This window comes from Chrysemys picta, chromosome 9 (genome assembly GCF_011386835.1).
Source record: "Chrysemys picta bellii isolate R12L10 chromosome 9, ASM1138683v2, whole genome shotgun sequence".
Taxonomy (NCBI): Eukaryota; Metazoa; Chordata; order Testudines; family Emydidae; genus Chrysemys; species Chrysemys picta.
The window spans coordinates 54,239,839-54,266,922 of NC_088799.1; the positions used below are offsets into that span (position 1 = coordinate 54,239,839).

At 48.1% G+C, this 27,084-nt stretch overlaps 1 protein-coding gene across 1 annotated transcript in view; it reads right to left on the reverse strand.

Annotated features, from left to right (window-relative positions):
* LOC101947049 (ovotransferrin) overlaps positions 1–27,084 on the reverse strand; it is a 72,921-nt gene that overhangs the window by 9,385 nt on the left and 36,452 nt on the right. The window contains exons 19-24 of the mRNA XM_065557440.1: positions 21,571–21,768; positions 20,260–20,354; positions 18,256–18,333; positions 11,221–11,303; positions 2,583–2,719; positions 1,132–1,186 (exon numbers count right to left, since the gene is read on the reverse strand). Of these exons, the coding sequence (XP_065413512.1) occupies positions 1,132–1,186; positions 2,583–2,719; positions 11,221–11,303; positions 18,256–18,333; positions 20,260–20,354; positions 21,571–21,768 (646 nt within the window). The remainder of the gene's footprint in view (positions 1–1,131; positions 1,187–2,582; positions 2,720–11,220; positions 11,304–18,255; positions 18,334–20,259; positions 20,355–21,570; positions 21,769–27,084) is intronic.

Sequence of the window (27,084 nt, forward strand, 5' to 3'; positions counted from 1 at the left end):
GATTTAATTGTGTTTATGAAAGGGAGGGGCATACATTCAGGTTGGAACAGGCCCCATTTAAACACCACCACTGCCATCTACTGGACAAAGTACAGAAGTGAATATAAAAACCAAGAACTTTGGTGGGGCAACGTCCCACCTTGAAGCGATTTATATGTGAAGTTTGAAATGTTACTCTCCCTGCCCTCCCCCTCACTAGGGACTCTCGGGGATACGCGAGTACTGCAAGCTCTTCCTCTGAATTCTCCATCCCCAACCATTATTAAACCAAGACTGGATGCTTTTCTAAAAGATTGGCTCTAGGAACTGTTTTGAGGAAGTTCTCTGGCCTGGGTCAGATTAGATGATCACAATGGTCCCTTCTGGCCTTGGATTCTATAAAATCACCATGAGTGGAAACTGTTGCAGGGAGGAACGCAAACTGGTGAACAATCTTAAAACACTGTTCCTGCATATGTCTTCATGCCCTTGGGTCATAGCGTGCATTTTACAAGTGATTTAATGGGCTGACCAGAGCATACTCCGTCTGGTTACAATTATGGGGAGCAAGACTGACTGTATCAAATAGGTTCTGATTTTCAGTTCTGCTAGAAATCAGGTGCCACACTGACTGTCCCAGGAAGGGCTGATGATTCCATGATTGATTAAAAAAATAGAAAGTGGAAGGGCAGAGGAGAGGGACTCTCTCTCTACTTGTCCGCTATGGCTACATTCAGATTAAAGTGATGACGATTTAAACACTTAAAGGGCAGAACTGGATAATACAACCAATAGCAGCAGCATCACCTTCCTTGTAAGTGAACTCTGCAACATGCTGTGAACACGTAACCCACTGGAACACAGGAGAGCTGTCACTGCTCCTGCCATGTAGTTACGGTCCAACACTCCTTCCCCTGTAGATTATGAGCCGGTGCACATGCCCACTTTTTGCAGCAGTGTTTTCCCTCAGGAAATCCCCACCTGCCAGGGCTGCTGCGATTTTACTAGCTCATGTGTTGGCTCCTTTCTTCACTGTGAAATGGCCACACACATGCACAAAAGGAGACTTTTGCTTGACATGAGAGGACATCAGTGAGGGTAAAATAGAGAGAGGGGCACTGAGATGTGTAACAAATTCCACCCCACACTTACAGTTCTTTCTCCAGCTGCTGCTGAATAAGCTTGGCCGATTTTGCCATCGTGATATCTAGAAAAAAAGTGGTTTAAAAAAGTTACACTTGGAACATCATCATTTTCTTTCCAAGACATGGAAAAGCGGGCTCCGTGTGGGGATGAACGCTCAGTGACAAGACCCCATCGCTATAATACTATCGCCTGGTATTTTAACCAGGGGCCCCATGCGAATTAAAGCTGGCTGGAGTTACAGTCAACAGCAAGACCCCCTACTTTCTGTGGCAGCCCAGTGTGGCAAACTGGGAATTCTGCAGCTGCCTCAGGTAGAATACAAAATGGTAGTGTTTGTTTGAATTACATATGGAAGTGAACACCACAGCCAGGACAGATTCCCTTGTGTTATTTAGATATTAAATTACACTGACTTCACGTGCCTGAGCTTTCAGTGTGCTGCAGGCGTCTGTCTATTGGAGACATAATTTTGCAGGACAACTAATGCTGACATTCAAATTGCTTCTCGGTTTCAGAGGCAACACTGCATAATGCACAGAGGCAGCTGACACTGCTCTTGGGGCTACTGTTTTATGCTGTTTGCAGACTCAGGAAGACAACTCTGCAGGGATTTACACTCCATTCACCTTTGGAAAATTATCTTCCCTACCTCAATGGCTCGCTGATAAGCTGTCTCTCCCCGGGTAACTCCCATGCAGTTGGGATCATCAAAGCACCAGAGCCCCTAGCATAACCAGGAGAAGCAGGGCTGGTGATAGCGTTCTTGCCTAGAGCTCTTTGACTCTGGAATTAGTTTCCTACCCTACTTTGGTGGGGCCCAAACTTGGAAAAAACTCAATAGAACACAGCAGGTTTTTCTATGTGGTCCTGTCAAAGGGCATGCCTGCTCTTTAGCACTCCTGCTGAAGCCTGCCTCCGTTTCCCCTTCACTCAAGGCTCCTTAAAACATCCACACAAGCCAGATATTCAAACATTCCAATTTATTAAGTCCTGCACAAAGGTCTTTCAATACAGAACTCAAACTTACACAGCCAAGTTGTGGACTGAGGCTGGGCCCAGTCCAAAGCTGGGCCCAGCCTCTCCTCCCTGAAGGTCTTCCTGCTCTCCCAGCACCTCTTGACTGGAGTTTGGCCTTTTTCACAAGCCTTCTGTTCTAACTCAGGAGCCTTCTTACTCTGCACTGTCTGCAGGCACCTGTCAACCCATCTCCTCCTTTATAAGGCCTAGGTGCCTTCTCTTAGCCCAACTGAGCAGCAGGAGTTGTGGACCAAGTCCCACTTAAAGAGCAAGTCACCCTGTGATAGGTCCCCCCCTTTTTGGCCACCCAACACCCATGTCAGGCAAGAAAAGAGGTACCAGAACACCGCAAACTCTGAGCTAACCCAGAAAGACTTGGCCTATTGAACATCCAGCCCCCAGGCCCTTGGGGCTGTAGTTTGCCAATCAATGAACAGTACCTTGCTTGTTGCAGGCTATCAGCAGTGGCAGAGCGTTTTTCAGCACAGTGCAGTCAGTCAGGACCTGGTACAGGAACTCTGCCACATCCTTCACCTCCCGCTGGAACGCTACGCTGTCCACGACAAACACGATCGCTCTGTGCAAAAGAGAGTGAACACAACATAGCCATGTGACTGGCAGGCTCAGACTGCCACGCAGCCCACACCCCAAGTCCTCATTCCCAGAGGGTTTTTCCCCCAAGTGGATTGTCACATGATCACTCAGCACGCTTTTATTTTGGAGTCGTTCAGAGCACTCCTGACAGAGGAAGGGGTCAGCACAGGCCAAGCCTTCCCACACACCTCTGCCAATTCACTTTAGCTCTGTCCAGAGTTGGGCGATCAACGGACTTTTCTGTTCACTGGCAATGCCAGAAAAGTCAGAAAAAAAATCATTTCAGCTGGAACAAAGCCGCTCAGCTGGCTCAGTTCACATCTGTGAAGTTCGAAACATAATATGAAAGAAAATTGCAAATCGGAACAAAACCAAAATTGTTTGTTTTGTTCAAATCACATCATTTCGTTTAGATCCTCCCTCCCCCCGACTGAAACAATTTGGCACATTGGACCCAGACTGTCACCACACTCCAGGGGCTGCTGAGTCTGCAATTTTTGCCAGAAAGTTTCCGTCAAAAAGTTGCACCCAGCTCTAGTCCTGACCTGCAGCACCAACGTCACTGTGACGGGTTCAGTCACAGAGACCCCCTTGGGACTGTTACCTGATGTGCTGAAACTACCTCTGAGCCTGTTTTCCCTGCCAGCTTGGGACTCCAGAATCCTGCCTTGTTGAGCCAGACATGCTACTCTGCTACAACACAGACCCAGGTCTGGTCCACGCCCTCCAAGCTGCATACTCTGACCAAAAACTGCTCAGCAAGTTACCTATCTTCAGCACCCAGACACCCAGTTCCCAATGGGATCCAAACCCCAAATAAATCCGCTTTACTCTGTATAAAGCTTATACAGGGTAAACTCATAAATTGTCCGCCCTCTATAACACTGATAGAGAGATATGCACAGCTGTTTGCTCCCCCAGGTATTAATCACTTACTCTGGGTTAATTAATAAACAAAAATGATTTTATTCAGTATAAAAGTAGGATTTAAGTGGTTTCAAGTAATAATAGACAGAACAAAGTCAGTCACCAAGCAAACTAAAACAAAACACACAGGTCTAAGCCTAATACATTAAGAAACTGATTTAAGATAAAATCTCACCCTCAGAGATGTTCTAATAAGCTTCTTTTACAGACTAGACTCCTTCCTAGTCTGAGCCCAATCCTTTCCCCTGGTACAGTTCTTGTTAGTTCCAGCTCAAGTGGTAACTAGGGAATTTCTCATGACTGGCAGCCCCCTTTGTTCTGTTCCACCCCCTTTTATAACTTTGGCACAAGGTGGGAATCCTTTGTCTCTCTCTGGGTTCCCACCCCTCCTTCTAAATGGAAAAGCACCGGGTTTAAGATTCCAGTACCAGGTGACATGGTCACATGTTCTGTGAGACCCCAAGACTCCATTCTTCCAAGCCTGACTCACAGGAACACAGGAAGGCTTACAAGTAAGCACAGCCATTTACAACCAATTGTCCTAGTTAATGGGAGCCATCAAGATTCCAAACCACCATTAATGGCCCACAGTTTGCATAGGTACAATAGGACCCCAGAGTTATACTTCATATTTCTAGCTTTAGATACAAGAATAATACATTCATACAAATAGGATGAACACACTCAGTAGATTATAAGCTTTGTAATGATACCTTACAATAGCCCTTTGGCATAAAGCATATTCCAGTTACATTATATTTACACTCATAAGCATATTTCCATAAACATATGGAGAGCAACATCACACTCACTTCCATGAGGCCCCACACAGGATGCACCTAAATCTGGACCGGGGACGCCCTTCTTGAGCTGTGCTGAGCGCTCTCCTGGGAAAGTCCTCAAGCCAGAGATGGAGAGAGGCACCAAGGTAAGTTCACCTCCCATTACTCTCCAGAACAGTCTCTTGTAATACTTCCTGACTGTCCAATCCAGCCCACTTCTAAGCAGAAGTGGCCTACTGTGCTAGCAGGTACGAGAATAACATTATCAAATGTGTTTTCACTCTTGACCATGCCACAGTTGAACCCAGAAGCAGGTGATAGGCTGGTACATCAACTAACTGCCCCATCTTCCCCCTCAGGCTGGAGCCAGGCCCATACAGCTGGGCAGACTGAGTGCAGTCCTGTTACCACCCACGGAAGGTTGCTGCAAACAGAGCGTGACGGGGCCTCTCTGCCCCACCAGGGCAATGATGGGGTTCAGGAGAGTCTGTGGATCCACTGGACCTCACCCTGCTTCACCTGCAGCCAATGTCAGGTGGGGAGAGGGGAATTAAAATGGGGAACCTCAGGGTGGATTTGATTTAAATCACTAGTCAGGAAGACTCGATTAAATCATGGTTTTCTACATAAAAATGCATTCTTGTTGGTTGTTATAACCTTAATACATATTCTTCACAACTCAGAGATAGATGTAGGTTTCATTTTTAGAAGGTACACACTATAGATTTTTAAACAGTGATTTATTTTGAAAACTTTTCAGATTAGTTTTACAGCTATATCAGAAAGTGAATGATTGTTTGGTTATTTCATTTACCAAAGGTAATTGAAGCAGATATTAATGAAGTCATTGGGAGGTGAACTATCTCCAATTCAACAGGTTAATCATTAATATTTGGAGGATTTTCTTGCCATGCTGTATTAGGAGTAGAACATCACCATATAGACATTTAAATTGTTTTATTTAACTAAAACAACAACGTTAAGTATTCTGGATATTTTTCTTCAACAGCAAACTTGTAATATTTTAACAAAACAAGCATATGTCCCTCGCTTCTCAAATTTATCTCCAGACTTCTTCTCTTTCTCCAGATCTATTCCGCCCCCAACAATCTTCTATTCATTGAACTTTTTGAAACTTTGCACTTTTACAGAGAAGTAAGGGATTGACTCTGTGTACAAAAATTTGCCAGAGGGACAATAGAGTTGAGGGCTGTTATTTCTCACCTCTATTTATTATTTATTTATTTAAAAACATTTTTGCTGTTAACAAGCATGTTACCTAGAAGACACAAATCCACAGTTTGAGAACTGCAAAACTAAGCATCTATGATGGTATCTTCTAGACTGAGCACTGTGTCCCATTGGGTGGATAGAAAGATTATTTAGGTTAATCTATACAGAAGCCCCTGGAACCCCATAAAATTGGGTCCTTAATCCATGAACTATTGGAACTCATTTACAAAATTTTCTTAAACATTAATATATTGTCTCATCCTATAGAATTAGAATTTATAATCCCTATTCCACAACGAGATATCTTTGATCTACAATGTATCTTAATTAAAACTATCTCTAGATAGGTTTTTTTCCCCTCAAAAAGCATTTTATCAAAAAAATCCGATTTAAATTTAAAAAAATCCATTTTTTTTTTTTTTTTAAACCATTGATTTTTATCCACCCTGGGAAACCTGGCCCAACTCGGGGCTCTGCTATTTCCTGGACGAGGTATGCCTGACTCCAGCCAAAAGCATAAGGCAGCTTGCTGCTTGGATGAGCCATGTGGTGGGTGGGACTGACAAGGGGATTAGCAACCCGAAACAAGCCCAGGGCAGATGGGCGGAATGCTCCCAATACACCCATTCTGAAGTCAGACGTTTTCCTTTTCGTTCTGGACACTGACGTCCCCGAATGGGGTAGAACTTGAACATGCCATAGCCGGAGGGCTAAAGCACCATGACCCCTAATCTGCGAGGACCTGCAGTGTGGCAAGCTGTGCCCAGAGAGGCCCCAAGGGGGCGCCACCCAGACAACCTAGTTACAGTGAGCAACCATCTAATTTGCATTTCTGTACATGCAAGTTAGCTCTTAGCCTTGCTGAACTGTGGGGCTCTGTGGCTAAAGGTTATCGTGAGTGCTAACATCATGTCCCATCCACTGAATAAGAAGGGTCAAAGGAGAAAACTTCCTTTTTGGACTTGTGACCTTCCTGAGTCATTAGGATCCTGAGTTCTCAGTATCTTTCTCCATTAGAATCTACATGGGTGGTTTCAGAAGTTAAAATTGCAACAAATGATCTATGGGTTTCCCAGCCTCACAGTCCCAGCAAAAGCTTGTATTTCTAAATAAGCATTATCCCACTCTTGACCACAATCTCAGACTGGGACAAGTAAAACACATCCCACCCAGCAAGAAGCCATTAGCTCTTAACTCGGTATCTTGTCTTTGAGAGCAGGTTTCCCAGAGGAGTGACAGAAAGAAATGCTCCCTTACTAGGGCAATCTTTGTACTATGCATAATGGGAAGCACAAGCCCATCATAGAAGAGGAGGTAGGAGGCCTGGACACTTTAATGAAAATTTAACCAAAGTTACAAACAAGCAAGCAATTATACTAGTTCTGTGGCTGACATGAACAGCAATCAATGAACCTTCATTTAGGGCTTCTCCTTGCTACTGCTGGGGATTAGGGCTCGAGAGGAAGTGGGCCTGCAGGCTGGATGTGGGACACCAGAGAGAATGAGATTTCTTTCTTGGCAGCATTGTTTAGGATTACAATTACCACCAAATCTCATGCCTGAGCAAGCCTGGATTTAACACCAGGGAGCCAAGAGGGTAAGAATGCATTTTGACAGGCTGAGGTGACGGACTAGTAGAATTCCTTTTCTGAACGGCTGCAACAGACAATACTGTTAGAATATAGATATTCAGGCCTGCCTGTAAAGACCTATACTTTAAGAACTTAGGTGTATTTTTACCACTTTGTTTTTATACCCCTGTAACTAGCTAAGAATCAAAATCACAGTCCTCCTGTGTATGGGCCTTCTCTCACTAGGATAGTTTGAGGCCTTGTTCTTAGGCTAAGGTCTTTGGCTAAGCAGCAGAGGCAGCCATAAAAGCTGTGAAGCATACGGTCACATCCTCACATCCCAAACCAGTCACATTGAAATAAGGTGGTATTGGGCTATTAGGAAGACAATCCTGTCCTGATAGTGCCTGTCATAAACATACAGCTAAGGGTAGCATAAAATCCCTCCTTACCCTGTAAAGGGTTAATCCCTCCTTTAGCTGTAAAGGGTTAAGAAGTTCAAATGACCTGGTTGGCACCTGACCAAAAAGACCAATAAGGGGAGAAGATACTTTCAAATCTGTGGGGGAAGGTTTTTGTTTTGTGTTCCTTTGTGTTCTCTTTGGGTCAGCGAGGAACCAGGGCAGGGAAAATACATCTCCCTAAGCCATATTTGAACTAAGCATCTAATATTACAGAAATAGGAAGTAATAGCAAGGAAATGCGTTAGGTTTTGTTTTAAAATCTTTTGTTTTAGCTTGTGAATTTTCCCTGTGCTAAGAGGGAGGTTTATCCCTGTTTTTGTAACTTTAAAGTTTTGCCTAGAGGGGAAATCCTCTGTGTTTTGAATCTGATTACCCTATAAATTACCTTCCATCCTGATTTTACAGAGGTGCTTCTTTTACTTTTTCTTTATAATAAAGCTCTGTTTTTTAAGAATCTGATTGGGGTTTTAGTGTCCTAAAAACCCAAGGGTCTGATCTGTGCTCACCTTGGTTACTCTCAAGCCTCCCCAGGAAAGGGGAGGAGCTTGGGGGGATATTTGCGGGAAACAGGAATTCCAAGTGGTCCTTTTCCTGAATCTTTGTCTAACTCACTTGGTGGTGGCAGCATACTGTCCAAGGGCAAGGAAGAATTTGTGCCTTGGGGAAGTTTTTAACTTAAGCTGGTAGAAATAAGCTTAGGGGGTCTTTCATGTGGGTCCCCACAACTGTACCCTAGAGTTCAGAGTGGGGAGGGAACCCTGACAGTGCCCATCACCACCAGATAAAGGAACAGATCTTAAGATGGCTAAAGAAAACTTAGTTTTATAGCATCCTGTCTGGCAAGAAACCACGTATCAATGGTTGTGGCTGTGAAACCCTCATTTCTGTATGGTTTTATCTTTATGGCTCCCTCTTTTCTATAGTTAATCTGTCTGGTTCTCTAATTGTTTCTGTCTGCTGTATAATTAATTTTGCTAGGTGTAAGTTAATTAGGGTAGTGGGATATAATAGGTTAGAGAATTATGCTACAATATGTTAGGACTGGTTAGTTAAATTTCAGTAAAATGACTGGTTAAGATAATATTACTGTGTGGGTGCCTCAGTATGAGAATATTACTATATAAACTGGGGTCAAACAGGAGGTGGAGGGGAAATTGGAATCATGCTTGCTAAGGTGGGGGAACAGGGAATAGGGAATGGGGAACAGGGACACAGGCAAGGCTCTGCAGCATCAGAGCTGGGAAGGGGGACACGGGGTAAATACTCTGCGGCATCAGAGCTGGGAAGGGGGACACGGGGTAAATGCTCTGCGGCATCAGAGCTGGGAACGGAACATTGGGAAACCGACTATCAGAGATACACCCAACTGGTGTGAAGGGCTTCGGAATATGCTTGCTTGGAAACTAACCCCAATAAACATTGCATTGTCTGCACTTCAGATGTCTCGTCTTTTGCTGCTTGCTGTCTGTCACGGAGTGTGGTGGAGTCAGGGCCCTGCACCCCCCACTTCCTGCAATTCACCGTGACTCTCAGCCAGCCAGTAAAACAGAAGGTTTATTAGACAACAGGAGCAGAGGCCAAAACAGAGCCTGTAGGTACAGAAAACAGGACCCCTCAGTCAGGTCCATCTTGGGAGAGTAGGGAGCCCAGACCCCAGTGCTGGGCCTCCCTCAGTTTCCCCAGCCAGCTCCAAACTGAGACTCCCTCCAGCCCCTCCTCTGGCCTTTGTCTCTTTCCCAGGGCCAGGAGGCCACCTGATCTCTTTGTTCTCCAACACCTTCAGTTGGCACCTTGCAGGGAAGGGGCCCAGGCCATCAGTTGCCAGGAGACAGGATGTCGGCCATTCTCTGTGCAGACTGCATCACCCCTGCCCTCTAGGGCTCTACAACAATCACACACCCTGATCCCCCCACCTAGATACTTAAGAAATGCATAGGGAAAACTGAGGCACCCACACAGTATTCAGAGAAAACATTAAGAACAGTCCCGCTTCATCACACTGTCTGCATGACAAGAACCAGGGAAGTGGGAGGGTGAAGGGAAAGCCCTCTAACAAATACCATCAAGGGCAGAGGGTTTAGTGCATCAGCAATTGGTTCTTGTGTTCAGAACACTTCCCAAGTCAAAGCCATGTTTTGGCCTGACCTCTGGAGGCCCTATTTTTACAACAGACAGCCATTTGCTACATCTGGTGATCTGCTCACAAATGAGCCAGAACTGGAAAGCTGCAGATCGCGATTGAGGTGTACTGGCAGAGGCTCAGGTCTGGAACACTTGGGGCAGATTAGCAACATGAATGCAGCATTGGCTACGCTCAGGGGAAGAGAGCTTGCCCACCCCCTGCTAACACTATGGTATGGATGGCTCAGCCACTCCCATCAGTTATCAGCGGATATCAACCCCACCAAAGAGATCCCGACAGCCCTCCCAGTGACTAACATTAATTTTGAAATATAAAAGAGTAATTCATTTCCCAAAGCAACCTTAGCCTGAACCCAAGCCACTATCTGAGGCTGTGGAGCTGGACACAGAGAGAAGTACAGGATTTAACTAGAACGGGAAAGATTTTAAAAACGGGGAGAAGTCCCAAGGTGCAGGGATTGTACTAGCTTGGGGTGCTGAAGATCCACTCTTAAAGCGCAATTGTGCCCCCTCCCCTAAAAAAAAAAAAAAAAAAAAAAAATCTTGGTGTGTTCACTTTCCTGGTGCTATTTAAGAAAGCTGATATCAAAAATCCAGCAAAGAACTGCCTTCAGCTCTCCCTATACTGCCCTCTGGGGCAAGTCCCCTGAACTAAGAGTTGCTCCATTATATAGAAGTTTGGAATATGTTGAATAAAATGTTGGGAATGCAATTCTGCTAAATCCTACCTGCATGCTCTGTCTGTACAATGGGGCCAGGCAACTATGTTATCCTTGCTGCCACACTGTAAGCTTTGCAGGGTTTGACATGAACAGCACTGGCATGGAAGGCCTCCAAGGAAAGTCTAGGCGCTGCACAAGCGACCTTGTTGACTCAGTACCATAGGTGACTTTCTGCTCAAGGCAGCACAGAACTCCTGCCCCAATCAGCATGGGTCAGTGTGCTGGACAGGTGGGGGTGCTGCCTTACCAGGGATACCAGTGTGACGTTTGCTTATCATGGTATGAAGCAACACCTGCAACGTGCAGACAGAGTTGAGTGGAAACCTCCTTCTACTCTCTCCAGAAATGCACACACTAGTTCCATGCGCATTTCCTATTGCCTTCTACCACCCTCTTCCCGCACCCCTCCCTCAAGCTGGCATGGCAGAGCAGTTCCGGGGAATGGAAGGGTGGAGGAAATGAAGGAGGTTGCACATTGGTTTTTGACCTTATAACACAGGGCACAAGAGAACAGCTTTATAGGGGCTCCATATTTGCTCGAATCTCTCTCAACTCACTCCCCAACCCAGCCTTCATATCATAATTTGGCCTCTATCCATTTACAGACTGAAGCATCTATTTCCTCCAGTCTTCAACCACTTACCTAGCTGTAGCTTTGAACTTCTCCAAGAACTGAAGTCGCAAGCTCTCATGGCCTGGGAGGTCAATCAGCGTCACACTAGAGCCCTGTAAATAGACCAGAAGAAGTAACAATTCCATCAATATTCAATCCACAAATATGCATGATCATGCAGGTCTGCATAATAAAATATGTAACAAGATACACAACAGTTCATATTCTACAGACAGCCATGGCCTACACAGCAAACAAGACTGCTTTGCAGTTCCCCAACCCCTTCTGGTATCATCATTTCTCCTACAGCAGGGTTCTCAAACTCAAATGACCATGAGGGCCACATGAGTACTAGTACATTGGCCCGAGGGCTGCATTTACTGACGCCTCCGCCCCGCCCCCACTCCACCCCTTCCATGAGGCCCCGCCCCTGCCCCGCCTCTTCCCACCCCTTCCCTGCCCCCATTCCAACCCCTTCCCTGAAATCCCCACCCCAACTCCACCCCCTCCCTGCCCCCAGAGGGTGCAGGAGGGATGTGATACAGGTGAGCAATCGTTTCCATGTTCTCTCTACAGGTACTAATGTGGAGAGTGGACTAGATGACCCATCTGAGGGAAGGGAGCAGAAGGAGACTCCACCGATTGGAAGGCAAAAGAAGCCCTGAGGTAAGTGGGGAAATGGGATCCTGGGAGGAAGCACAAGCAGGAGAGCGCAAGAGAGGAGGACTCCTGTCTCATGCTGAGAAAGAGGGACGATCAATGAGTTATCTTAAGTGCCTATACACAAATGCAAGAAGCCTGGGAAACAAGCAGGGAGAACTGGAAGTCCTGGCACAGTCAGGGAACTATGATGCGATTGGAATAACATAGACTTGGTGGGATAACTCACATGACTGGAGTACTATCATGAATGGATATAAACTGTTCAGGAAGGACAGGCAGGGCAGAATAGGTGGGGGAGTTGCGTTGTATGTAAGAGAGGAGTATGACTGCTCAGCGCTTCGGTATGAAACTGCAGAAAAACCTGAGAGTCTCTGGATAAAGTTGAGAAGTGTGAGCAACAAGGGTGATGTCGTGGTTGGAGTCTGCTATAGACCACCAGACCAGGGGGATGAGGTGGATGAGGCTTTCTTCTGGCAACTAGCAGAAGTTGCTAGATCGCAGGCTCTGGTTCTCATGGGAGACTTTAATCATCCTGATATCTGCTGGGAGAGCAATACAGCAATGCACAGACAATCCAGGAAGTTTTTGGGAAGTGTAGGGGACAATTTCCTGGTGCAAGTGCTGGAGGAACCAACTGGGGCAGAGCTTTTCTTGACCTGCTGCTCACAAACAGGGAAGAATTAGTAGGGGAAGCAAAAGTGGATGGGAACCTGGGAGGCAGTGACCATGAGATGGTCGAGTTCAGGATCCTGACACAAAGAAGAAAGGAGAGCAGCAGAATATGGACCCTGGACTTCAGAAAAGCAGACTTTGACTCCCTCAGGGAACTGATGGGCAGGATCCCCTGGGAGAATAACATGAAGGGCAAAGGGGTCCAGGAGAGCTGGCTGTATTTTAAAGAATCCTTATTGCGGTTGCAGGAACAAACCATCCCGATGTGTAGAAAGAAAAGTAAATATGGCAGGCGGCCAGCTTGGCTAAACAGTGAAATCCTTGCTGACCTTAAATGCAAAAAAGAAGCTTACAAGAAGTGGAAGACTGGACAAATGACCAGGGAGGACTATAAAAATATTGCTCAGGCGTGCAGGAGTGAAATCAGGAAGGCCAAATCACACTTGGAGTTGCAGCTAGCAAGGGATGTTAAGAGTAATAAAAAGGGTTTCTTCAGGTATGTTAGCAACAAGAAGAAAGTCAAGGAAAGTGTGGGCCCCTTACTGAATGAGGGAGGCAACCTAGTGACCAAGGATGTGGAAAAAGCTAATGTACTCAATGCTCTTTTTGCCTCTGTCTTCACAAACAAGGTCAGCTTCCAGACTGCTGCACTGGGCAGCACAATATGGGGAGAAGGTGACCAGCCCTCTGTGGAGAAAGAAGTGGTTCGCGACTATTTAGAAAAACTGGATGTGCATAAGTCCATGGGGCCGGATGCGCTGCATCTGAGGGTGCTAAAGGAGTTGGCGGACGAGATTGCAGAGCCATTAGCCATTATTTTTGAAAACTCACGGCGATCAGGGGAGGTCCCGGATAACTGGAAAAAGGCTAAGGTAGTGCCCATCTTTAAAAAAGGGAAGAAGGAGGATCCGGGGAACTACAGGCCAGTCAGCCTCACCTCAGTCCCTGGAAAAATCATGGAGCAGGTCCTCAAGGAATCAATTATGAAACACTTAGAGGAGAGGAAAGTGATCAGGAACAGTCAGCATGGATTCACCAAGGGGAAGTCGTGCCTGACTAACCTAATTGCCTTCTATGACAAGATAACTGGCTCTGTGGATGAAGGGAAAGCAGTGGATGTGTTATTCCTTGACTTTAGTCTAGTTGGCAGCCGGTTTCAAGCGGAGTGCCCCAAGGGTCGGTCCTGGGGCCGGTTTTGTTTAATATCTTTATTAATGATCTGGAGGATGGTGTGGACTGCACTCTCAGCAAGTTTGCAGAGGACACTAAACTAGGAGGCGTGGTAGATACACTAGAGGGTAGGGATTGGATACAGAGGGACCTAGACAAATTAGAGGATTGGGCCAAAAAAAACCTGATGAGGTTCAACAAGGACTAGTGCAGAGTCCTGCACTTAGGACAGAAGAATCCCATGCACTGCTACAGCCTAGGGACCGAATGGCTAGGTAGCAGTTCTGCAGAAAAGGACCTAGGGGTCACAGTGGACGAGATGCTGGATATGAGTCAACAGTGTGCTCTTGTGGCCAAGAAGGCTAACGGCATTTTGGGCTGTATAAGTAGGGGCATTGCCAGCAGATCAAGGGACGTGATCGTTCCCCTTTATTCGACATTGGTGAGGCCTCATCTGGAATACTGTGTCCAGTTTTGGGCCCCACACTACAAGGATGTGGAAAAATTGGAAAGAGTCCAGCGGAGGGCAACAAAAATGATTAGGGGTCTGGAGCACATGACTTATGAGGAGAGGCTGAGGGAACTGGGATTGTTTAGTCTCCAGAAGAGAAGAATGAAGGGGGATTTGATAGCAGCCTTCAACTACCTGAAGGGGGGTTGCAAAGATGATGGAGCTCGGCTGTCCTCAGAACAGATGGCAGATGACAGAACAAGGAGCAATGGTCTCAAGTTGCAGTGGGGGAGGTCCAGTTTGGACATTAGGAAACACTATTTCACTAGGAGGGTGGTCAAGCACTGGAATGCGTTACCTAGGGAGGTGGTGGAGTCTCCTTCCTTGGAGGTTTTTAAGGCCCGGCTTGACAAAGCCCTAGCTGGGATGATTTAGTTGGGAATTGGTCCTGCTTTGAGCAGGGGGTTGGACTAGATGACCTCTTGAGGTCCCTTCCAACCCTGATATTCTATGATTCTATGAGGGGTGTGGCAGGGGCTCAGGGCAGGGTGTTGGGGTATAGGGTGCAGGAGGAGTGAGGGGTGCGGCAGGGGGTCGGGGTGCAGGAGGGGTGTAGGAGGGGGCTCAGGGCAGGGGGTTCGGCTGCAGGAGGGGTTCGGGGGGCGGGCTCCGGCCCGACATGCACCAGGGGCAGGGCAGGCTCCCTGCCTGCCCGCCCTGCCCCCGCACTGCTCTGGGAAGCGGCCGGAACCTGGGGAAGGGTGGGGCGCAGGGGTGTGTGTGTTGCTGTTGCTTCAGGCACCACCCCCAGCAGCTCCCATTGGTCGGGAATGGGGAACCGCGGTTGCCTAAGTGATTGGGCAACAAAATGGCAAATGAAATTTAATGTGGATAAATGTAAACTAATGCACATTGGAAAAAATAACCCCAACTATACATACAATATGATGGAGGCTAATTTAGCTACAAGTCAGGAAAAATATCTTGGAGTCATAGTTCTCTGAAAATGTCCACGCAGTGTGCAGTAGCAGTCAAAAAAGCAAACAGGATATTAGGAATCATTAAAAAGGGGATAGAGAATAAGACTGAGAATATATTATTGCCCTTATATAAATCGATGGTACGCCCTCATCTCGAATACTGCGTACAGATGTGGTCTCCTCATCTCAAAAAAGATATACTGGCACTAGAAAAGGTTCAGAAAAGGGCAACTAAAATGATTAAGGGTTTGGAACGGGTCCTATATGAGGAGAGATTAAAGAGGCTAGGACTCTTCAGCTTGGAAAAGAGGAGACTAAGGGGGGATATGATAGAGGTATATAAAATCATGAGTGATGTGGAGAAAGTGGATAAGGAAAAGTTATTTACTTATTCCCATAATACAAGAACTAGGGGTCATCAAATGAAATTAATAGGCAGCAGGTTTAAAACAAATAAAAGGAAGTTCTTCTTCACACCGCGCACAGTCAACTTGTGGAACTCCTTACCTGAGGAGGTTGTGAAGGCTAGGACTAGAACAGAGTTTAAAAGAGAACTGGATAAATTCATGGTGGTTAAGTCCATTAATGGCTATTAGCCAGGACGGGTAAGGAATGGTGTCCCTAGGCTCTGTCTGTCAGAGGGTTGAGATGGATGGCAGGAGAAAGATCACTTGATCATTGCCTGTTAGATTCACTCCCTCTGGGGCTCCTGGCATTGGCCACTGTCGGTAGACAGGATACTGGGCTAGATGGACCTTTGGTCTGACCCGGTACGGCCTCTCTTATGTTCTAACAAACACACACACCCCTGTGCCCTTCCCCAGGTTCCGGCCGCTTCCCGGAGCAGCGCGGGGGCAGGGCAGGCAGGCATGGAGCCTACCCTGCCCCTGGTGCGCATCGGGCTGGAGCCGCTCTAGGTAAATGCTGGGGGACGGCGGGAGGGGGGGAAGGGGGGTGAGGAGCTCGCGGGCCACAGAAAATAATACTGTGGGTTGCGTGTTTGAGACCCCTGTCCTACAGCATATGTGCCCAAAATCTCCCACTTATTTGCTGTTGATAGGCAGCTTCTATACATGAGTGTAAGAGGCCCCCATGCCACCACTGGGGCAGTCTCAGGCCACTGTACCCCCCTTGCCCAACAGCAGCAGGAGTTTGGGTGTGGGAGGGGGCTCAGGGCTGGGGCGCGGGAGAGGGATGTGGGCGGCACTTACCTCATGGAGGCTCCGCGGAAGCGGCGACATCCCTCTGCTCCTAGGCAGAGGGGCTGGGTGGCTCTACGCGCTGCCTCCGCCTGCAGGCACCACCCCCGCAGCACCCATTGACTGCAGTTCCCGGCCAATGGGAGCTGCAGAGCCAACGCTCAGGGAGGAGGCAGCGTGCAGAGCTGCCTGGCTGCGTCTCCCCCTCTGCCTAGGAGCTGAGGGATGTTGCCGCGTCCAGGGAGGCACCAAGCCAGGTAGGGAGCCTGCCAACCCTGCCGCCACCACCACCTGCGGCGGCAGTGCCACCACTGCCCCCCCCAGCTCGGGGAAGGAGAAATGTGGACAGGGGTAAAGGGGCCGAGGCTGGGGTCACTGCTGAGGGTGGGCACGGAGCCCTGGGCATGGGGCCAGCAGCCAGAGGCAGGAGCAGAGATGGGTGCCGCTCCCTTCGCTGCCCCGGGCCCCAGCCATGCACCACTAAATGTTCCTCAGCTTCCCTCTAGGGAACCACGCCCCACAGATTGGGGACCTCTGCCCTAAAATTTGTATAGGCCTTTCACACAACAGGGAGAGAAATATATGTCTAAACCAAGAAAAATACAATAAGTTTACAAATATTAGCAGCGTGAGGGTGGTGTAAGACTTAAATAACTAGAATTCAAGTTGAGAGTGTCCCTTGAATTCAAGGTTAAAGTTTTGCTGGAGATTTTTGTGGCTTCTTCTGGACCAGCCCCATGGGTGAAAGTAAGGGCTGGTCCACACTAACCCCCCACTTCGAACTAAGATATGCAACTTCAGCTACGTGAATAACGTAGCTGAAGTCAAAGTATCTTAGTTCGAACTTACCGCGGGTCCACACGCGGCAGGCAGGCTCCCCCGTTGACTCCGCATACTCCTCTCACGGAGCAGGAGTACCGGCGTCGACGGCGAGCACTTCTGGGATTGATCTATCGCGTCTAGACAAGACACGATAAATCAATCCCAGAAGATTGATTGCTTACCGCCGGACCCGGAGGTAAGTATAGACGTACCCTAAGTTACAGGACTTACCGGTACTGCCAGAGTCCTGAGGGGGTGGGGCCTTTAAATCAACCCGGGGCTCCCAGCTTCAGAGGTGGCTGGGAGCCCCCGGGGCTCAGGGGCAAATTAAAGGGCCCAGGGCTCCGGCTGCTGCGGAGCTCCAGGCCCTTTAAATCCCAGCCCTAGCCCAGCCGCCGGAGCTGTGGGGAGGGATTTAAAGAGCTCTGAGCTTCCGGCGGGGAGCCCTTTAAATCCCCACTGCGGAAGCCGGCGCGGTCCGGCACGGCATACTGGCTCTCCTTGTGCTCCCCGAGCTGCACCAGGGAAGCACGGCGTACCAGCTTACTTTCACCTCTGACCAGCCCCCTTTCCTCATATCGTTCCGTTCTCATGACTCCTGCCCCATTAGCGCCATGCATCCTTTACTTAGCTTATGAACACAGCTCTTAATACCTAAATAATCCCCCAACGAACCTCCTTAAAAGACTGGAACAAATCTGTAGTTTCTAGGTCAAGACACTTTGAAGATAAGATGAGCCAAAAAAAACAAACAAACAAAAAAACAAAAATAGAATCTGACAATGGAATGAAACCCACTTGAGCTTCTCAGACCTCCATTCCCTATCTACCCTTCCATCACAGATTTGTCCCAGCCTCTCTAGAAAGATTCTATCCCAGGTTAAGACCAACTGAGTGAAATTTTAGGTAGACCGGTTCCAGTTTTGGCAAAGCTAGGAGAAGGAGACACAAAATCAGATTTATAGCTTCCGCTTAAATATGCAGAGACTAGTGCCTCTCTCTGCAGAATCTGACTATAATTAGCTGTAAATTCAAAGGCCACCAACTCACAACCAAACTTGTCATACCCCAAGAGTTTTATGCAAAATCCAAACCAGTGTCTGCTTACCTTGTCATTACTGACTCTGTAAACAGCAGAGCTATCAGTTATGGAGGTCTGGGTGTTTCGGTAAGTGCCTGTTAACAGCTATTAAAAATAAAACAAGACAAAGGAAAATCAATCCTATTTCCAGGTTTCCGAGGAAATTTTTTTTCTACTCAATGAAATTTCAGCAAAACGATGGAATTGTCTGTTTTAGGAAATGTTAAACTGATTGTTTCCTATCATTCCAGGAACCTCCCAATCAATTAACACTGGCTGGCTCCATCTCCATGGAACACTTCCATCCCCCCCAAATGAAGGGCTCCAACACTGAGCCTAATTCAAAGCTGCCATTAATGCTTAATCACAGTCCAGAATGACATGCAATTACAATGCTGTAGGCAGTTTCCTCTCAAGAAAACACTAAACATTCTTTGCTATGTATCCCAGCAGCCTTACTGGAAACAGAATAGGGAAACTGAAGACTACCCAAACAAACAAAAAGCATTGTGTCAAGCTATAATTAATTTTTACTTATGTATGAACAAGTTGTTTAATCAGCCTGATTTCTAAAATCAGGGATGAAACAACATTTAGAACAAGGTAATGGAAATACAGGAACATATAAAGAGATGAACTCAGCTTTGAGACTTTTTAAAAAAGAATAAAATAATATAGGTCTGATATTTGGCCCACTTTATAATCAAGCTGATTGGGAAAGAATGATAGATTTAAATACATGTTTTAAAAAGGCATTTACAAAGTCATCATTTCTAGTTCTTTTCAAAACTGAATAAATGTGCCAAATAGAAAAACTAGGTTTTCTAATCTTCATGTTTCAAGGAGCATTTTGCAAACAAGAGGGAATAAAACAAAGTGCAGCAGATTCTGCTTATTAGCAACCCCTCAGCAGCCTGCAAAAATTTGCCATTATCCAGCAGTTGCCAATAAGTGGAAGGCACGTTTGCAGGGCTGCAGCCATGGTAGAAAACGCTGGCCTGGGGCTTGTAGGGCTGCAGCCAAGGAAATGTGCCTGCGGGCAGCGGGGCTGCAGCCCGGATGCTGGGGCTTCTACAGTGAGTAGGGGCAGTGGGAGTCCACAGAGCTGCACAGCACCTCAACTCTCCAGGGACTGGGGCTCAGCACATCCCAGCGCTTTCTTCCCTGGTGCAGCCCGGGGAGCACAAGGAGAGGTACCATGAAGCTCTGGCACCTGGGCTGCAGCCAGAGGTGAAAGTAAACCAGTAAGAAAATGGCTACCGATACACAGCCGACTGTACCAGCAGGGCCGCCAATTGGAGGGGTGGGGCAAAAGGGGCAGCTGTCCTGGGGCCTGCGCCAGCGGCCGTCAGAGCCCTGGCCGGCATATGCTGGGCAGTACCGAAGGGCTGGCTGGGGGAGTCTAGCCCCAGCCCCACCCCTTCCACCCGAGCCGCCCCTTCCACCTCGCCCAGGACCCTGGCTGCCCTGTGTACCGGTAAGTCCATTAAGTTACTTTCCCCCCTGGCTGCAGCTCCTTTCCCCAGCCTCCCCACAGAGCCCTCAGCCCCTGACCTCCTGTGCAATTCCTGTGCACAGGCAGGCTTGCTGGGCTGCAGTCCCAGAAGGAAGCACTAGGGGCTGCAGGCAGGTTTGCTAGGCTGCAGTTAGAGAAGGCCCGGTCCAGCACTTCCTTCCTTGGCTGCAGCTTGCAAACCTACCTGCAGCTGGAGCCTTTCCTCCTAAAAAATTGTCCTTAATAAACGGCATGCCACTGCCAACATCTGAATCCCATTAACCTTAAAGTCAATAGGACAGGGCTGATTCCCAACAAAATGATGCTATTAACCAGAAGCTGTTAACATTCAGGTTTCTACTAAGCAGAATCTACTATACTTGCAAGTTTTAATTTAAAGAGAGTTCTCCCCTTCCACAAATGCACCCAAAGAGCCCATTAAAGGTTTGAAAAGAAGAGCATGAGCCACTCAGCTTTCATTCACCTTGCCAATCTCAGTGGCAGGAGTACTATAAAACACCCCAAACTTTACTTACTCGGACAAACAGCAGTGTTTTTCCTGAGTCACAAAGGCCTACCAGAAGCACCGTTCTCCGGCTGCTCTTCCTGCCCCGGATAAGTTTCCAAATCACTGTGGACAGAGGAAAAATTACAGGATACCAGCATATGGCCAAGTGTGCATCTGTACAAACAAATTTTGGATTTGTAATTTGCCATCAGTGGAAGTACTAGTCTAGATACAGCTCAGATGTCTTACCCCTTTTCATCTAACCTTGCTCTGAGCATTATGGAGGTGCCATAGCATCTTCACAGGTAAGCTGGCTTTGAGTTTCATACTGACTAGGTTTAATACTACCTGTTATAGATGAACAATTAGCTGTTAAAATTAAATAATACTCCCTTTAATTTTGCAAGTCCCACCATTTTTTCTCTAAATCTCTCTAGCTAACAAATGGTTCATACTAACTTTTCTAAATTTTCCATATAGCCAAACTTCACTGAAAACTCATGGACCACATCTGAAGATATTCAGCTGCAACAGAGCAAAGGCTCTGGGATCCTAGTTTTCCATGATACAAAAAAACAAAATTCTCTGATAATAAAAACAACAAAAATCTGCATTTTTCCACAATTAAGATGAAACACTGAACTTCAGTTTCCTGAGCCCCGATATATATAGGTTTCAGTTTGAACATGTTTTATTGATATACAATAGAACCTCAGGTTTCAGAGTAGCAGCCGTGTTAGTCTGTAGCCGCAAAAAGAGCAGGAGTACTTGTGGCACCTTAGAGACTAACAAATTTATTAGAGCATAAGCTTTCGTAGACTACAGCCCACTTCTTCGGATGCATATAGAGTGAAACATAGAACCTCATTTATCTGAGCCTTCATTATCTGGCTCTCCATATTAAGCGAACCACCAGCCACCAGGGGCTGACTGCCTGAGCTCTCACCTCATCTTAAAATAAGGGATAGAAAGTTCTTTGCCAGTTCTCCGGATTATCCCAATTTCTGATTATCTGATCTGGCCCCAGTCCTAATTAGATCGGATAAATGGGGTTCCACTGTAAATTAAAAGCGCATTCAAAAATCAACCACAAGAGGGGATGATTGTGCACACTGAATTTGTGACACTAGTACTTTCGGTACGTTAGGGGGTTGGGGTACCGGGCCAGGGGGGTAGACCAGGCAGCCTGCCGGGGTGGCCGGGGGAAAGCGGGCCGGGCCGCGCAGGGTGTCGGGGGCACCGGGCCGACGGGAGGCAAGCCGAGGTACCGGGCCGGGGGTAGGCGGGTCGGGGTACCGGGCCGCGCAGCGAGTCGGGGTGTCATGCCGCAGTCACTCACGCAGGGTCAGGGCCACGGCCAGCAGCGCCAGCAGCACCGAGAGCAGGGTCGAGTCCGGCACTTGCAGCTCCTGCCGCAGCGAGTCCAGGTAGGGCTGCAGCCCGCTTCGCTGGTCGCCCTCGGACGCCATCCCCTGCCCCGCGCTGACAGCCACGTGTCCCCAGTCGTGGCCTGCGCCGTCAGAGCGCCGCACCGTGCAGATGCATCATGGGAAACGTAGTTCCCCGCCCACACTCTCGCCGCAAGGGCTCTCGGGAGTTGTGGTCCTCCAGGGCCTTCTCTGGAAAGCCTCATGGGAGTTGCAGTCTGCAGGCAATTGCTGCCAAACAGTCTGTAAAACTTTTAACAGCGACTCTTCTTTTTGCACCAGGGTCACTGGCAGTCATGCCTACTTCCTGCTCCCACGTAGGACAGCCAGCATCGCCACCACACCCGGATTTATCAATTTATAACGCCAAATAGTTCCAGAGCATAGTGGGCCATTTCCCACAGGCTTGACAAGATAGCAGTTCATGGGTCACCAGAGTGACTTGCATGAGCTTGTTGGGGTTACTATGCCTGCCTGAGCCAGAGTTCTTCCATGTTTAAACTCTGTTCTTCCATGTTTAACTCTGATCGACCTTAACAACCAAGGACAGGTATTGGAATGTGTAAATAGCTAGTTAGCAATTACAACCTTGCTCATTTCAGGTACCAAACAATAATGATGAGGTTTGCATGTTTCTAGCTGAGGAAGGGGTAATAAACTAAGGGTAAACAGGACCAAATAACTGTTTAGAGAGAAGTTACTAACAAACTAGATTTATAGCCCTAGAATGATTTAGTTACTTAAATGTATAAACATGCCTTTGGTAGAAAGGGGAGGGGGAGTGGGGGGGTGATAGAGAGGGGGAGAGAGGGGGGGCTTAGTTGTAAAGTGTATAAAGAAGAGAGAAACTGTTTTTGCTGGTGTGCTCGATTTGAGACTTGCCTGTCTCCTTGCACCACTTTGAGATCTCAAATAAACTTTGATTGTTTCTCCACCCCGGTATGTTTATTGGCGTGAAGCACTCCGGGCACCGAACCTCACTGTTGCTATCCTCGGGCCCCTGTGCCGGCAACAGTCTTGGCGTCCCTGGGTGGGCTCGAGGCTGAAATTTAGCCTTGCCCGGATCCCTCCTGGCGGCCGACGGATTACGGCGACGACCGACGCCCAGCGCGCACCGGTGACTTCATCGGGGGCCTCGGCGGAGACGTGATTTGGTCGACCCCGGAGGGCACAACGGTGCAACGCGCTTGATTAGTGGAGAAACAGCTGTGGGCGACGATGCAGAACCGGACCCTTGGATAAGGTAGGAACAGTCCAGTGGGGACTTTACCTGTTTTGACCTGGGGACGCCCAGTGTCTCCCTAGAGTATGGGGCAGGGACAGAGTACTGCAGGCAGGGCAAGGTGTACACCCTTAGAATGCATTCTGGTGAACTGGAAAGTGTTTGGATCGGATCCGTTGGTTAAAAGTAAATTAAAAAGATTCTGTACAGTAGACTGGCCTCAATATCAGCTAGAGGACCAGGAAAGGTGGCCACCGGAGGGATCACTTAATTATAATACGATCCTTCAATTGCTTTTGTTTTGTCAGCGTACGGGTAAATGGAATGAACATATGTATGTACAGTTGTTTATGTTGTTAAGAGATAGATCAGATCTTTTGCAAAAGTGTAATTTGACTCCGACAGGTTCGGTAGTAAATGTTAGTCCTCAGAACCCTCCCCCGGTTGTAATGGCAGAGTCGGTGTCCCCTTCGGCTCCAACACCCCCACCATATAAAGATAGGGTGCCTCAGGTCCCAGAGATTGCCCCCTCGGTGGGATTCTATCCATTGATTACTGAGACTCGGATAGCCCGTACTGGAACAGAAAATCGCCCAGCCACTACAATGCAGGTTTATACCCATGTGCCTTTTAACCCAGTGGACCTAGCAGCTTTTAAGGCACAGGCAGGGGAATTCTCAATGAATCCAAGCAAGTTTATCTCGGTCTTTGAAGGGTGTCTGGCTAGCCATAAGCCTGACTGGGATGACTGTAATGTCCTTATGCGGACCCTGCTGTCTGAGGTGGAGCGTAATCAGGTTGTGTCTAAGGCACGAGAGGAGGCACAGCTTAGACATGAGGCAAACGCAGCAAACGTTCCTGTTGCTGCAGTTCAGGTCCCTAAAGCAGACCCCCGGTGGAATCCCAACGTGCCGGCAGATCTGACCTGTCTCACTGTATACAAGGAGCTCCTATTACATGGTCTCCGACACTCAGCTGTCCGACATAACAATTGGGCTAAGCCGTATGAGCTAGTACAGGAGCCAAAAGAGAGTCCGGTTGCTTTTTCTGCAGCGTATTCGGGATACCATCAGGCAAACTACTAATGCAAACCCTGATGATGAGGCTACTGAGGCAATTATAAAGGGTATCTTTACCAGCCATGCCGCCCCATATATTAAAAGGAAACTACAGAAAAAGGAGGATTTGATGGGCATGACAATGGCACAGATTTTGGAAACTGCAAACAGGGCTTACAGCCTTAGGGAGGGAGAAAAGGAAAAGAGGCAAGTGAAAATGATGGTTGCAGCAGTACAGGCTGGTGGCAGGGGAAGATTTCAGGAAGGTGGAAGGGGCCGGGGAATGAGAGGACGTGGGCGTGGGCGCCCTGGCTCACAGGAAAGGCGTCTGGGTCGCAACCAGTGTGCCATATGCCGAAAGGAGGGACATTGGAAGAATGAGTGCCCCGAAAGGGAAGGTACCCCTATGATGGCAGCGGAGGATCAAGAATAGGGGTGTCAGGGGAGACGGACTATCCTGCCCCCGGAACCCCGAGTAAAAATGCGGGTGGGAGATTCAGACATAGACTTTTTAATAGACTCTGGAGCTGCACGAACTGCTGTAAACCAACCCCTGCAGCTGCCTGTGGCAGATTCCCTCACTGTGGTGGGAGCCACAGGGAAAGGAACTAAGTGCCCAGTATATGCCCCAGCGGAATGTGCTTTGGGAAACAGAACTCTATCTCACAGACTGGTTTACCTCCCTGATTGTCCAACGCCTCTATTAGGACGGGATCTGCTTTGTCGCTTAGGTGCCACCCTGCATTTCACCCAAGATGAAATAAGCCTCACCTTACCCCCAGAGAATGCCTGGATAATGACACTTGCAATTGAGCCCTCAGCCATGCAAGCCCCAGAGTGGAGTCAATGGGAGAAGCGGGTTTTTCCTCTGGTATGGGCATCAGGGATCCCAGGAAAGGCAGCCCATCATACTCCTATTACTGTTCAGCTCTTGCCAGGAAAAGGTCCAGTGCGAATTAAGCAGTATCCGATCAAAAGGGAAGCCAGAGAGGGATTGCAGGAAACTATAGACCAGTTCCTAAAGTGTGGGGTACTTCGAGAATGCCAGTCAGCTTGGAACACTCCTATCTTGCCTGTGCAAAAGCCCAATGGCACATACCGGCTGGTCCAGGACCTGAGAGCAGTTAATGAGCGGGTTAAGACTCTACACCCCCTTGTTCCAAATCAGTATGCACTGTTGGCCTCTGTAGGGGGGCAGTACACCCATTTTTCAGTCCTGGATTTAAAGGATGCTTTCTTCACGATTCCGGTTGACCTCCAGTCTCAGGAGATTTTCTCCTTCGAATGGGAGGATAGAAGGAGGGTTAGAAAGCAGCTTTGCTGGACAGTGTTGGCTCAGGGATTTAAAAATTCCCCCACCCTTTTCAGCCAGGCCCTGGCTAGAGACTTGGAGGAGTGGGACAATGAGGACAAAGTCCTCCTCCTGCAATATGTGGATGACTTGTTAATTGCTGCAGTGGGTCTAACCTCTTGCCTTAAAGCCACTGTGAGCCTCCTGAACTTTGTTGGACTCCGAGGATATCGAGTAGCACAGAGTAAGGCTCAGATTGCCCTTCCAGAAGTTCACTACTTAGGATTTTATATAAGGCAGGGGGAACGTCAGCTGTCAAATGAAAGAAAGGAAGCTATCTGTCAAATTCCTATCCCAAGCAATCGTAAGCGGCTCAGGGCGTTTCTGGGTATGGCAGGCTTCTGTAGGATATGGATCCCAGAGTTTGGATTGTGGGCTAAACCCTTGTATGAATGTGTTAAGGGAGCGGATCATGACCCCTTTCACTGGTCCCCAGAAGCCGACAAGGCATTTAAGGTTTTAAAAAGGAAATTGATGGAAGCTCCAGCCCTGGGTCTGCCAGACCTCTCTAAGCCATTCCAACTGTATGTCCATGAAAGGAAAGGAGTGGCCCTGGGAGTGCTTACTCAGTTATTAGGCACCTGGAAACGTCCCGTGGCATATTTCTCTAAACAACTGGATCAAGTTGCTAAGGGATGGCCGGCATGTTTGCGAGCGGTCGCAGCAACTGCCCTAATGCTTGGGGAAGCTGAGAAATTGACACTGGGAGGAGCTGTGCAAGTGTATACTCCCCACATGGTTCAAGCCCTGCTGGATATTAAAGGTGGTCTCTGGCTTACACAGGCTCGAGTTGCTCGGTATCAGGCAAAGCTTGTAGAAAATCCTGAAGTTACCTTACAGACCTGTCCCTCCCTTAATCCAGCTACCCTATTACCGGAGACAGAGGAGCAGGAACATGACTGTTTGGAGGTCATAGATGCCCAATATTCTAGCCGCCCAGACTTGAAAGATCAACCTCTCCTGAATGCTGATTATGAGTGGTATACGGACGGCAGTAGTACAGTTGTAAATGGGCAAAGGAGGGCTGGCTATGCTATTGTATCTCTCTATGAAACTGTGGAAGCAGAGAGTTTACCTGCTGGGACATCAGCCCAGCTGGCTGAATTGGTAGCCTTAACTCGTGCACTTGAACTGTCAAAAGGGAAAAGAGTTAACATTTTTACTGATTCCAGATATGCCTTTGGAGTACTACATGCCCATGCTGGTCTATGGAAGCAACGAGGAATGTTGACAGCGCAAAACTCTCCTGTCAAACATGGACCCCAGATTCTCCGGCTTTTAGATGCGGTACAGCTCCCCACAATGGTAGTAGTGGTACATTGCAAGGCTCATCAAAAGGGAGATCAAGATGTGGCCAGAGGTAATGCTAGGGCGGATAGGGAAGCTAGGCGAGCTGCTACCCTGGAACCACTAGAAGCTGAAGATGCCCATATGCATGCCCTCATCCCATCAGTGGGTGAGCTCCCGACTCCTCAGTACTCTGACGAAGAAAGGGATCTGGCCGACAGACTCGGTCTCCAGGAGAAAGGGGGGTGGTTCCACTCCCTGGAAGGAAAGATCCTACTACCAAAGAGCCTAATTCGGTCAGTGCTGCAGAAACTACATCAAACCACTCATGCAGGGAGAGAGGCTCTCTCTCAGCTAATGGGTAAATATTTTTTAACCTCTGGACTTAGGCCTCTGGCCTCCCAGGTGCAGGCTGAATGTTTAGTCTGCCAAAAGAACAACCCTCGACCAGGAGTGTCAGTGCTGCCAGCCACTCTGGAGCCTACCCCAGGCCCGGGACTGGTGTGGC